The sequence below is a fragment of the Nyctereutes procyonoides genome, unplaced genomic scaffold (genome assembly GCF_905146905.1).
Source record: "Nyctereutes procyonoides isolate TBG_1078 unplaced genomic scaffold, NYPRO_anot_genome, whole genome shotgun sequence".
In the NCBI taxonomy this organism is placed as follows: domain Eukaryota; kingdom Metazoa; phylum Chordata; class Mammalia; order Carnivora; family Canidae; genus Nyctereutes; species Nyctereutes procyonoides.
In genome coordinates this window covers 44,733,155-44,746,135 of record NW_026575049.1, presented here as the reverse complement: position 1 = coordinate 44,746,135, position 12,981 = coordinate 44,733,155, and the positions used below count along the sequence as shown (strand labels likewise).

The 12,981-nt window shown below is 41.8% G+C and overlaps 1 protein-coding gene across 1 annotated transcript in view; it reads right to left on the bottom strand.

The window, feature by feature from the left end:
• Window positions 1-12,981, bottom strand: part of CRACDL (CRACD like) — a 127,021-nt gene that overhangs the window by 33,430 nt on the left and 80,610 nt on the right. The window contains exons 4-6 of the mRNA XM_055329125.1: window positions 9,981-10,149; window positions 3,205-3,340; window positions 2,766-2,930 (exon numbers count right to left, since the gene is read on the bottom strand). Coding sequence (XP_055185100.1) covers window positions 2,766-2,930; window positions 3,205-3,340; window positions 9,981-10,149 — 470 coding nt within the window. The remainder of the gene's footprint in view (window positions 1-2,765; window positions 2,931-3,204; window positions 3,341-9,980; window positions 10,150-12,981) is intronic.

Below are 12,981 nucleotides of genomic sequence, written 5' to 3'. Positions count from 1 at the left end.
GGTTGAAAGAATTGCCCCTTGTACTGCTTGCTCCCACTCACACCGGCTTGTCCTGAAATCTGTGCTTCTGGATGATTCTGGAAGTGAATGATTTTAAAAAGTCTAACGCGGGCCCTTCGTTGGAGGAATGAGACGTTGGAGGAATGGGAAGTTGGTCTGAAGTTCGCAGGCTTTTTCAGGAGTGACCCTGGGTGACAGCTGCCTTAAGGTGTTTGTCCTCAAAGAGAGGGGCTCAGCCATCAAGGGGTGGGCTGAGGCTGCTGCAGGGGGAACAGCCTGCAGAAAGGAAGCAGGGCCAGTGGGGCCTTTCTGGGAAGGAGGAGCCTGCTGGCTTTGCACTCCAGCTGGCCTTTCCTGCTGAGGGAAGAGGAGGTACTGACCTACCTGACCTCACATAATCCTCTTCAAAACCTTCCGGGGACAGATTCCTACAGGTTATAGAACCTGCCGCCTGCCTGGCTGCACAGCCGAGTGTGTGTGGTGTGTGCTTCTGCCAGAGCCCATGTTGTCTCTCTCCTTATGTTATCTTCCCTCATCACCAAGGACAGAGACGACTTGCCAACTTGCCACCCTCTACCCAGTGTTTCCTACTTAATGGCAGGACACTTCACAGATGGCTAGTTTGATAACATATTACCTTAAAAATCACCAAATAGAGTTTCATTAGTTGTCACCTCATGTGGTAATGAGATTTTAAAAATAATTCCATGTACTTCCTGAAAAACTCATTCCATCAGGAAATATCATCTTGGTAATGTCATGAGATACTTGTTACTGGAAACCTTTTATCACAATAATCTTAAGTTTCTTGGGCACATTGGACAGGTTGAGAGGGGGAAACAATGCACCCTTTAAAATATTTTTATATAACCCACAATATTTGACATAATGATACCTTAAATCCCAAAAGGATGGGATTGTGGGCTGTTTCAGTTTTTCACTGTGCCCAAGAAACTTTCAGGGCATAAAATATGATCACTGTGTCTTTTAAACCATGATAATAAACATTATATTTATTTTTTTAAGACTTAAAGGCTCCAATTTTAGTTTCTTATGAAACTAGTAGCTTGTTCATACTACCAATTAATAAAATCTGAGAACCTTGTTTTTTTTTCAGTAACATAACCACCGTAGGAGGGATGCTGAGAAGAGGAGGCCAGCCCTGCCCAGTGTGAGTGGCTCCCACGCAGCTAACTATGGAATCTGTGCATTGTAGCGCTTTGCAGGTTTGGATTTGGGCTCATGCCTCAATGAATGGAATTAGAAACTACCTGTTCTTCTGTACTGTGCTAGCTAAAGGCAGAGAACCCTGGTGCTGTGAGAGCCAGAGAACTATGGGATGGTGTGAGGGCAAGTCAGTTAACTATAGCTCGTGAGACTCATCTCCCCAACACATGGCCCTGAAGCATACAAAGTCCCATCTGGTCCTGAGGCTGGGGATGCTGAAGCTGCTCCTTTCAGAGTACAAGATGGGTCTGTCATGTGACACCACAGGCAGCCATAGCCTGTCAACCTTCCCCTCCAGTATTTAAGATATTAAGGGGTATGGGGTTGGCTTGAAATCCAGGAAATGGGCCAAATAATCCTTGTCTTCTCCTTGCTTCAACATGGGAGAGTGGGTGTGGGTAGTTCAGTCTTCAGACCCTGCTCATGGAACAAGCAGGGACAGGTTCACCTAAGAGCAGAATTCTGGAGAGAACAATTCTCTAGCCAGCTCTGAGCAAACCCCCTACCCTAGGGCTTACTTACATTCAGCTATACCACAGTCCTTCCTCTGGTATCAGCGATGCTCTGGGAGCTCTCAACTGCACCCAAGCTAGGTAAATATTCTTTTCCCTGCCTTTGCAAGGGGGCTTCTGGATGTCCAAGTTGAAGTGACTATTGCATGTATTACAGAGCAGTTCAGAATCTCCAAGACGGCGGTTCACAGTGAATCCCCGAGATTCACAGTGCATAGCACCCCCGCCAGGGCACAAGCCATAGCTCCAAGAACACACAAGGGCAAGAAGTGGCTATAAAACATGGACTCTGGCATTTGTTTTTCAAGTATCAGCATAACACATATAACTCCATTTCTATCCACCCCCCAGTAAGGTGTGTCTAAAGGGGAAAAAATGGTCATTTACATACAAGTACAGTGAATGAGCTTAAAATGGTGGCACCACGAGCCGGGGCTTATACAAGACTCAATTCCTCCTCCTGTTTTTCTAGTGGGGAAGAGTGTTATCCAGGATCAGCTCCCTTGCCCTGCTGAAGTCATAAGTACCCTTCCTGCTTGTCAAACTTCCCCTATTGCCCTGTTTACCAGCACCACACCTTGCATTCTAGCCCTAGATCAGCAAGTTCTCAGGGCCCTAGACTCAGATCTGAGAGTCCAGATTAAGTCCACTCCCTCCTCCTCCAGCCAAATGTCATGACAACAGAAAACAGACATCAAGGTGTTTCCCTTTTTTTAGATGGGAAGCCCGGTCTGGTCACCTGCTCAGACCGGAAAAACCAGGTATAGGGTCAATTGTATCAGATCTGTAACCATTTTGAAAAATCTCACCCAAACCACATCTCCTGACAAGATGGAAATTTCTGCTCAAAGAATGAAAATGAATGCAGCCCAAAGACTGACTGTGAGCTCCACTGACCTGGTCTGGGATACCACCTGGCCACAGACCGTGGGAATCTTATAGGAACACACACGGGCCACCAGAATCCCCCACTGCCCTCTGAGGTGAGCGCGCACAAAGCTGTGAGGTGGTACAGGCTTCACTTGCCTTTATGGTTGTGCCGGGACCGATGTCAGGCAGCAGAGACATCTCTGGGGGACTCCTGGGCAGACCATCGTCCTCCGAACTCATGCCAGCATCCTCTCCCCGCTTGGCAGGAAGGCCCCCCGGAGGAGGTGGTGGTCCCATTTTCACATTACACTGTATTTTTAGCTAGATTATAATAAAGAATATTTGCTCTAGTTTTCATTGGCAACTTTTTATCAACACACCTTCCTGCTCCAATTCATTCATTCAGGGGATATTTTCGATGCCCTGGCCTGGTTGTAGTGGGCTGAACTTAAGAAGTTGTCTGTAAGTGATTTGGTGCGTCCTGCATGCAGTTATACTTTAAGATATGTCAAATAAACTAAGCAAAAATAATTTTAAAACTTCTCGACTCATACTTGACATACATACCCATTGTCACTGCCAAGGAAAAGTTTACCTGCAGGGCTTTAATCCGGTCACACACGTTTTCTTGGGAAAATACCCGCACAGGCCGAGTAGGGTCCTGTCCCGACTCAGGAATGAAAATACTGTCGTGTGACAGGGCCCGGCTGCCCAGGGCGCCCCTCGACTCCCTAGGATAAAAGAGGCACTGTGAAACTCTGCGTTCCCCCAACCAGAGGCCTGGGGCCTAATGGCACATCCACAATAAGCCTTTGGCTGCATTTATTTTTTAGTGGCCTTTGACTCCATTTATCTCCACCCTGTCAAATACCACAGTCCACTATTAGAAGCACCGTAGAGACAGAGTTTTCCTAACGATCTGAAGATTGTGTGAATTCTTTATACTAATTGGAAAACTAGGGTTTATGAGGTATGAGGTCTAAGACACAAACTATAGAAATGAAGGGCTGGCTGGGGGCCTCCGCTGGCTGGGAGGCTGTGTAGAAGATCGTGGTAGATGTCTGAGGAAGGTGAAATTGTTCCTCGTGGGCAAATAGGCCATTTCTCAGTGGGCTAGAGGTTGTGTCTGCACAGCAGGCTGAAGGCCTGCCTGATGGAGGTGTCCTTGCAAGGTGGTACAAAACACATTCCACAGGCTGGGTTTGAAATGAGAACTGCAAATCTGCAAAGCTATGCCTCTTTTCATTACCTGCTATGACCTGTGCATTCTAGCTTGTGTGCCTAGGCCCTGGAGTATAGATGGTGGGCCTTTCTGTCATCACCATCCTGGCCCCTGCCCCAACCCTGAGCTCAAGACTCCAATTCAGCACTGAACCCATAGGGCATTCATAAAATGTCCTAAGAGGATGTGGGAGTTAGCTGTCAGATTTTCCTAGCAGCAGTGGCCGCCTGAACAATAGGTGGAAGGAGGTGATCAAGACCTGATGATGAAGGAAGGAAAGCCCGCCCCCACAGGCTCTGGGCATTTGTGCTCCCCACTCCCCCACCCATAGGCCGCCCCAGGCATCCTGTCCTCCACCAGGCATTAGGAACTTTGAGGAGCGGTCCCGCTCCACAGCAGATCACGTTGTGTTGGTTAAAGATGCTTGCCAACTTCCTTCTAGCCCACAGTGGTGAGTCTGCAAGTGGGGAACCGACAGCTCCCAGAAGGATGTGTCCTCAAGCCAAGTGAAACAACCTGCAGGCCCTCCCTGCCAAAGGCAGCTTTTGCTACAAAGATCACACGCACACCTGTGTTTCCTCCAGGTGCCCACTGGAAACCATAGCCTCTGCCCCAACACCTCCACTCTGGGTGTAAGCAAGAGTTGAGAGAGCACGAAAAGGCCTCCGTAAAGATACACTGGCAAAAACACAAAAGGTCACATGCTCAGGGCCATTCGCTACATTTACAGAAGGAAAAGACTATCAACAACCCAAATGGCCTTCAGCAGATTCCCGGCATAAACCACGGAACATCATTTGATAGAGACCCTGCAGCAGACCCAGAGGGTAAGAAGGCTATGTGTACCAGGCAGCGCCAGACCACACTCACTAGAAAGTGAAGCAGAGTGCAGAACAATGTTTACGGTGTGTTAGCTCTACGTGGGGAGGGGGAACATATGTGAAGTGTGTTGTTTGCTCCTGTTTTAAAACATAAAAATAGAAGGATAAGCAACAAATGAATAAAAATAGTTTCCGTTACGGGAAAGACAAAACGAGATGGGGAGACAAGGTGCCAAGGCACTTACTTATACATTTACAATTTTGTCTTTGAAACTATGTAAATATTATATATAGTTAGAAGACAAAAATCAAACAAAAAGGGAAATAAGATAATCTCTAAAACTAGAAAACAAACAGAAACAAACGAGCCTAATTTTATATCATGTTGTTGGTATAACTGCACAGAGAAAAGAATGATTTCAAGTGACTTTAACTCAACATCCAAGAGACTGTTTTTTTTTTTTTGAGGGAGAGGGAGAGAGAGAATCTTAAGTAGGCTTCATATCCAGCATGGAGCCCAATAAGGGGCTCCATCTCACAACCTTGAGATCATGACCTAAGCCAAGATCAAGAGCTGGACACTAAGCCACCCAGGTGCAACCCCCACCAAGTGACTTTTGACTCTACATTCACAATAGGATAAATCCTAAAAGCAACAACAAAACAAAGATATGAAATTACACTTGGCAGTCTTATTTGTAGCAATACTGACTTTTAAAAAATAGTACAAAATAATATTTATAGGTAACCTCTGTGTGGGAAGCAGAGTAATGAAATTTTTATATTATATGAAGAAAATAAATAATTTTGTGAATATCACTAGGAACCAAGATTCTCAGTATTAGAGAACAGTGAAGTCACATAATCAAAGTAAAAATTTTGTCTTATTACATTTAACTGGAAATATCAGTGAGTTATTTTTCCCTTAAAAAATGCATTTTCTAGTATATCTAATCTACTGAAGAAGTCTAGAAGCAATGACAGTCAACTAGCAATCATCACCTCTGGCAGCCAGATTGTAGTCTCTAACAGCCATTTCACACTAAAAGGAACCAGGACCATGTGAAGAAATGGCTGATTATAGGTCTAAGACAGGAAATGTACAAAATAAAGCTGGGATTTCTCATTGTACAAGAAAGCAAGCAAAGAAGGTTTCAAAGACAAAGGGGTCATGTCTAAAGAATCCAGGAGGTAATTTGAAGTGACTCCCAATAGTGTAAGATGAGATATTGTGAACATAAAAATGAATAAAGACTGCCATGGACTAAAGCAAATCAAATATATAAAACTTTGTGTTCACAATGATATAGAAAAAAAAACAGAGAAGAAAAAAAAAACCAAAACTCATTGGTCAGTATTGGAAATTAGGGTACTAGCTACATACCAGATTATTATTCTGAAGGTAGACTAGTAAAAGGAGAAAGAAACGGGCATTATGCTGCTTTTCCTGGACAACTTGCATGTCAGAGAAACCAAGGACTTGACAAAGGAAAGGTCTTTTTCATGTAAGAATTTCAAGTAACACATGCAGAATGAGTAATACAATTAGAAAAACCACCATTTTGCAATGAAATAATCAGCAGGTGTTGAAACCATTAGGTGAAGGTTTGTGTATCACTGACAGAGACCCTCTAAACCCACTGCTCAGTTTTAGTGTCATGAGAAGTGGGACAACTAGACAGCATATGTCTCATGAAGTGATGTGACAGTGAGTATCCAGTACCATCTTGAACCTAAATCTAATTAAATATCTAGATCCATGTAACATTTTACAAGAGATTCAGAGACGATAAAAATGAGTTCAATTATAGCAAGAGAAAAGCAAATCCAGAATGTGGGGTATTTGACTGAGACAATTACCCTGATTCTCCATCAGATCAATGACAAGAAACAAAGTGGGGTGGGTGGGGAGGGGGAAGGAAAAACATTACAGACTAAGAGACTTAAAAAGTGTAACAACACAGACACAATAAATGAGTGTCAGCCTTTTAAACCACAGAGTCCCGTGTGGTTTGCCACCATTAATGTACCTTGGCAAATAGAACTCCTTTGCCCGTGGTGATGGATGACAACGTGCTGCAGAATCTAGAAGGCACACAGACTCTCAAAGGGGCTAAGGAGTGCTTCTAAGATTTCTGTCCCTTATATAGTCAATTAATTTATAACAAAGAAGCCAAGAATATACAATGAGGAAAGGACAGTCTCTTCAATAAATGGTGCTGGAAAAACTGGATAGCCACGAGCAAAAGAATGACACTGAACCCTATCTTACACCATAAAAAAAATGGATTAAAAATTTGCACTTAAGACCCCAAATGGTAAAACTCCTAGAAGATAATATAGGTAGTAAGCAAACTTGACATAGGTCTTGGCAATAATTTTTTGAAAGCAAAGGCAACAAAAGCAAAAATAAAAAATGAGACTATACCAAATTTAAAAGCTTCTGCACAGCAAAGGAAACCATCAACAAAATGAAAAGACAACCTACAGAATGGGAGGAAATATTTGCAAATCATATGTCTGATAAGGGGTTAATATCCAAAATATGTAAAGGATTCATATAAATCAATAGCAAGAAAAAAACCCAATCCGATTTAAAAATGGGCAGAAGAATTAAATAGATATTTTCCCAAAAAAAGACACAAATGGCCAACAGACACATGAAAAGATGCTCAACATCACTATCAGGGAAATGCAAATCTCACACCCATTAGAATGGCTATCATCAAAATGATAAGAGATTAAGCACTGGTGAGGATGTAAAGAAAAGGAAAACTTTCTGCATTGCTGGTGGGAATGTAAGTTGGTGCAGTCACTGTGAACAGCATGGAAGCACCTCAAAAAGTTAAAAATTTGGGCAGCCCAAAAATTTGCCAATTTTTGCCAAATAGGCAAAAATAGGGTTCAGTGGTTTAGCGCTGCCTTCAGCCCAGGGCATGATCCTGGAGTCCTGGGATCCAGTCCCACGTTGGGCTCCCTGCATGGAGCCTGCTTCTCCCTCTGCCTGTGTCTCTGCCTCTCTCTCTCTCCTCTGTGTTTCTCATGAATAAATAAATAAAATCTTTAAAAAAAAAGTTAAAAATAGAACTACCATAGGATCCAGCAATTCCAATTCTGGGTATTTATCCAAAGGAAATGAAAATAGGGTCTTGAAGAGAGATCTGCATTCCTAGATTCACTGCAGCATTATTCACAATAGCTAAAATACAGAAACAATCCAAGTGTCCATCAAAAGATGAATGGATAAAGAAGATGTAGTATGAATGTGTGTATACATATATGTGTGTGTGTGTTTATGTGTGTGTATGTACGTGGGATATTACTTAATCATGAGAAAGGAGGACATCCTCTGGTTTGTGACAACATGGATGAGCCCCAAGGTCATTCCACTATGTGAAACAAGACAGAGAAAGACAAATACTGTAGGATCTCACTTATATGTAGAATCTTAGAAAGTAGAACTCCTAGGAACACATAGCATGGTGGTTATGAGGGGCTGCAGGGTAGTGGTTATGGTACAAATTTCCAGTTATATGATGAAGAAGTTAAGGAGATCTATAACACAGTTTATATAGCATAGTAATTATAGTCAATGCTATTGTAGTATATACTTGGACATTGTTAAAAGAATAGATCTTAAATATTCTCACCTTAAAAATAAATAACTAGGTGATGTGATATAGGTGTTAGCTCTATGGTGGTAATCATTTTTTAATATATGTCTGTATTAAATCAACATGTTATATGCCTTAAACTTCCATAATGTTATATGTCAATTATCTTTCAATAAAGTTGGTGGGGGGAAAGATCTTGTCCCATCCTCTGTACTGTTCTCTAAAAGCAATGTATTTCCTGGGCTCGTGAGACCAGCATCCTAACCTGATGCTTCCTAACCTAGCATCACTCCAGCAAACTTTTACCAGTAATTGAGGGTCTGGCCTCTGCCAGGTGCTAGGAACACAAAGATAAAAAAGAAAAAAAAAAAAAAAACGAAAAAAAAGAAACTGTCCCCATTTTCCATGGGCTCAGGGACAAAGAGGAGACACACCAGGGGACAGGTCATTTCTCACATACACATGTACACACACATACTCAATCCCTGCTCACCCCTACTGTGATCCTGTTCTCTGGTTGGAAGGGCCACTGTGTGTTCTGGTCAAGAGACAGGGTGTTGGTGGAAGTGAGTGTTATAACTGCCCTGGGGCTGGTCCAGTGAAGACATTTAATAATTAATAATTAGCAATATTATCATGATAATGCCTTACTCCCCCAGAATATGGAGCATGCTGCCTAAGGAAAAAATGCGTATGTATACAGCCCATCCTTGGTGCTCTTCACAAAGTGCAGTGTGGGCTCTTCTTGCTCCCTGCCAGCGCCAGGAAAAACAAAAACAAAAACCCTGAAGGAAAAAAACTTGAATCTTTCCGCTTCAGTCATCTGGTGCCACCAAGTGGTCAACATAGTTTCTACTCCTCTTAAAAAAAAGGCAAGGAGATTGGTGAGGACAGAGGGGACCAGACACCACCACAGGGATGCTGAAGCTTGTGACCCGGTCCTAGCATGGTCTGTTCCCCAGTCCCAAGGGTCATCATACCTTCCGTGGAGTTTTATTCTCAAACAAAAACTATGTTTATTGCATGGCAGCAAATCTGGGTGTATTTTTTCCCTTTTGTAACTGCTGGAATCACTGAAGCATGTTTACTGTATCTATATTTTGGTGAAGTACAAGTTATAGAAATAAGGATCACTTCACTAGATTTCCCCAAATTTTCATACCTATTGGTTCTTTTGTATCCAACAGGATTTTTGGATGATTTTTCTAGGACTTGACAGCAAGAAGCCTTCCCCTTACCTCTCCTTCTAATGGATGTATTTTCCTGGTATAGTATCTATGTCCTCAAAAAGAGTGATAAGTCAAATAAAGTCATGGCTTACATCCTAATCTTGCCACTTTTCGTTGCAGGGCAATGGGCAAGGCCTCCAAAATTTCTCTAAAGCTTGGTTTGCTCATTTATAAAATGCTAGCTGGATCTGACCTCGTCTCCCACAGTGACTGTAGACTTTTAATGTAAAACACAGCACCTGGCACATAGCAGGTGCCTGATCATATTTTCCCTCAATTTTCTCCATCCCTATGTATAAAGAGACAGAAAACAGAACTTCTCTGGAAGAACCTCTAGTGGAATTCCCTGGGAGGGAAGTGGGCTCATAAATCCAGCCAGTTACCAAGGCAATGAGACAGAGTATTCGGGTCCCCCCGTGCTCCTGTAGCCCCCCACCTGCTTTAATGGGAGCACATGAGCCTGAAGGACACACAAGTCAACTTACTCGAGCTCATCTTCTGAGTCATAGCCTACTGGTCCCGACTCGATGGCAATCACCTCACTCTTCGCCTGACTTTGCTTCCAGGCGCTATTTCCTGTGGCAGATGGCGATTCCTTTCTCTTCTTCTTCCCGAAGAACTTCTTAAACGTCTTGAACTTGGACTTTTTCTTTCCTATGAAGAAAGAGTTAGTGTGAGTACTTACCAAGCATGTGTGAGCTATGCACCAGAAGGGCAGAGAGCAATATTTTTGTCCATGCATCAATTATGCACTTCTGGCAAGTCCTACTGCCCCACAGACTGTTACTGCACACCTGAAAAAATCGATCCCACAGCCCTGTGATCATAACCTGAGCTGAAATCAGGAGTTGGATGCTTACCTGACTAAGCTACCCAGGCACCCCCACCTGCTTCCTTTTTAATTGCTGAGTAATATTCCACTGGATTCTTTAAAAGTTATTTATTTATTTATTTATAAAATTTATTAATGAGACACACACAGAGGCAGAGACAAAGGCAGAGGGAGAAGCAGGTTCTATGCAGGGAGCCCAACGTAGGACTTGATCCTGTGTCTTGAGGATCAGGCCCTGGGCTGAAGGCGGCGCTAAACTGCTGAGCCACCCAGGCCACCCTCCACTGGATTTTAGTTGTTGAGCAATATTCCATTGTATTTTAATTGCTGAGTAATATTCCATTGTACAAACGAGAGCAAGTTTTTATTTATTTATTTATTTATTTATTTATTTATTTATTTATTTATAGCAAGTTTTAATATCTAAAATATAAATAGACAAAAGCAAGAAGTCCTGGTGGGGTAAAGGCCATGTGATAACTCAAATTATTTTCCCAAATAATCCCCAACTGCTTCATTTAGCATGAACATGTGAGCCCAGGACAATCAGAAGAGGTCCCACCCAGCCTTGTGGTGCTCGCTGGAATGCTGGATGGCAGGAGGAGCTGACAACTTCTGGTGGAAAAAAAAAAAACTGTCAAATGGTAGTGGTAGCACTGATCCCCCCTCTGCCAAGCTGCCTGGATTGTCAGAGTTTATGACACTTTGAAACATTCTGTGATTTCTTGTCTGGTGCTTCCTTTATTCTCACCCACAAATTCTATCTCCAGGATCCTGTGACGTCACATGAACAGCTCAGCGACCTTCATTCCTTCTGAATCTTTATGAGAACTAACAACAGAAGGATGTAACACCAGAGATCAGCAGGATACTGTCTAACATATCCTGAACATTTGCAAAAACAATTTAGTTTTATAAGTAAACAATTTTGTGAGCTGACTTCCTTTTTTTAAAAAAAAACATAGTATCTTGATATTTAGATGAATGTCCCCTTGGGAAGTTTACATGATCTTGCCTTAATGTGGAGTATTAGGATTACTCTAGCTGGGGGTCCTTATATTACCTTACATATACCCCAAAGGGCAATCAGTCCTACAGCCAAGTTTTCTTAGCTTCTAGTGGAAGTTTCCTTACCTTAACAATCACAAAATGGTTATGCTGTTAACTGATGGTCCTTGATGACAGTTTATTATTTGGAAAGACTCTTAAGAGTTTTCTGCACCTGCCAGGACCCCATCTGGCCTTTGCCTAGCTGATACACAGGTTTGCATCCCTGAAAGATCTGGACACACGTGCAGCCTCACCACCCTCTGAGGGTTAAAGAGAGTGGCTAACCACTGAACACTCTTGTCCTATCTGCAAGTGGCTGGTTCATCGGCCACCTGCCTGTGTTAGATTTGTTCGCCTGCTAGGCTGTTAAGTTTGGTTTCTCTAATGGTCACAGGAACTATTTCGATTTTCTACTTCTCAAATCTGTTTTATGAAGTTACGTTTTTCCAGGAATTTGCCTATTTCTTCCAAATTTTCAAATTTATTGGCCTACTGTGATTAAAAATATCCTCGTATTGTTTTAGCATCCACACCACCTTTCCTCAGCTCTGATATTCATTACTTGTGCCTCCTCATTTTTCCTTGATCAGCTGCACCAGAGATCAATTTTATTTGCCTTTTTAAAAAGTTAGCTTTGTTAATTCTCTCTGTAGAATGTTTATCTTTTGTTGTATTAACTTCTGTGTTCTAATCCTTATGCTTTCCTTCCTCCTACTTTCTTCAGGTTTACTTCTCAAGATGAATACTTAGCTAATGAATTTTTAGGCTTTTTTTTTTGTTTTTATAGCATCACACTTAGGGCAGTACATTTCCCCCTTTTTGGCTGCATCCACACATTTTGATATATTTCCATTGTTGTCTGGATGAAATATTTTCTAATTTCCCTCATAATACGTTTTTAGACCTAGAGCTTACTTAGTTAGGTAGATCTTAATTTCCAAGCACTTGGAGATTTTCTTAGTATCTTTCTGTTACTGATTTTCAGGTTAAATACACTGTGGTCAGAAAAAACCCTCTGTGTGATTTGAAGTCATTAAAATTTTTTGAGATGTGCTTTACGGCTTACCATAAATTTGAAAATGTTCCCGCTGTGCTTGACAATAATATATTTTTGCCAATGTTCTATGCATGTCTGTTAGGACAAGGCCTTTTTCTTTTTAATTGTGTTGTCCAGATATGTTGTATCTTTACTAATTTTTAACACATTGGTTCTATCAATTGCTGATGGAGATTTAAAAACAGTCCACTCTGACTGCAGATTTTATTTTTATTGGACTGTCAATTTCTCTTCTATAACTTTTAACATTATGATGGTACAGAGAAAGGTAAAATTATCTTGCTAGGGAACTGAACCTTTTGTGAAATGGCCCTTTTCATCTTTAGTGATGCTTTTTGCCCTAAATTTTATTTTGACTGCTTTTAATGCACCAGTCGAGCTTCCTTTTTCCTAGTGTTTACAACATATGTGTTTTTCTATCTTTTTTACTTTAAACTTTACTGAATTGTATATGTAGGACTTAGGGTTTTATTCATTTTTTTAAAAGATTTTTATTTATTTACTTGAGAAATAGCATGTGTGTGCATGCACATGAGGGGGAGTAGTT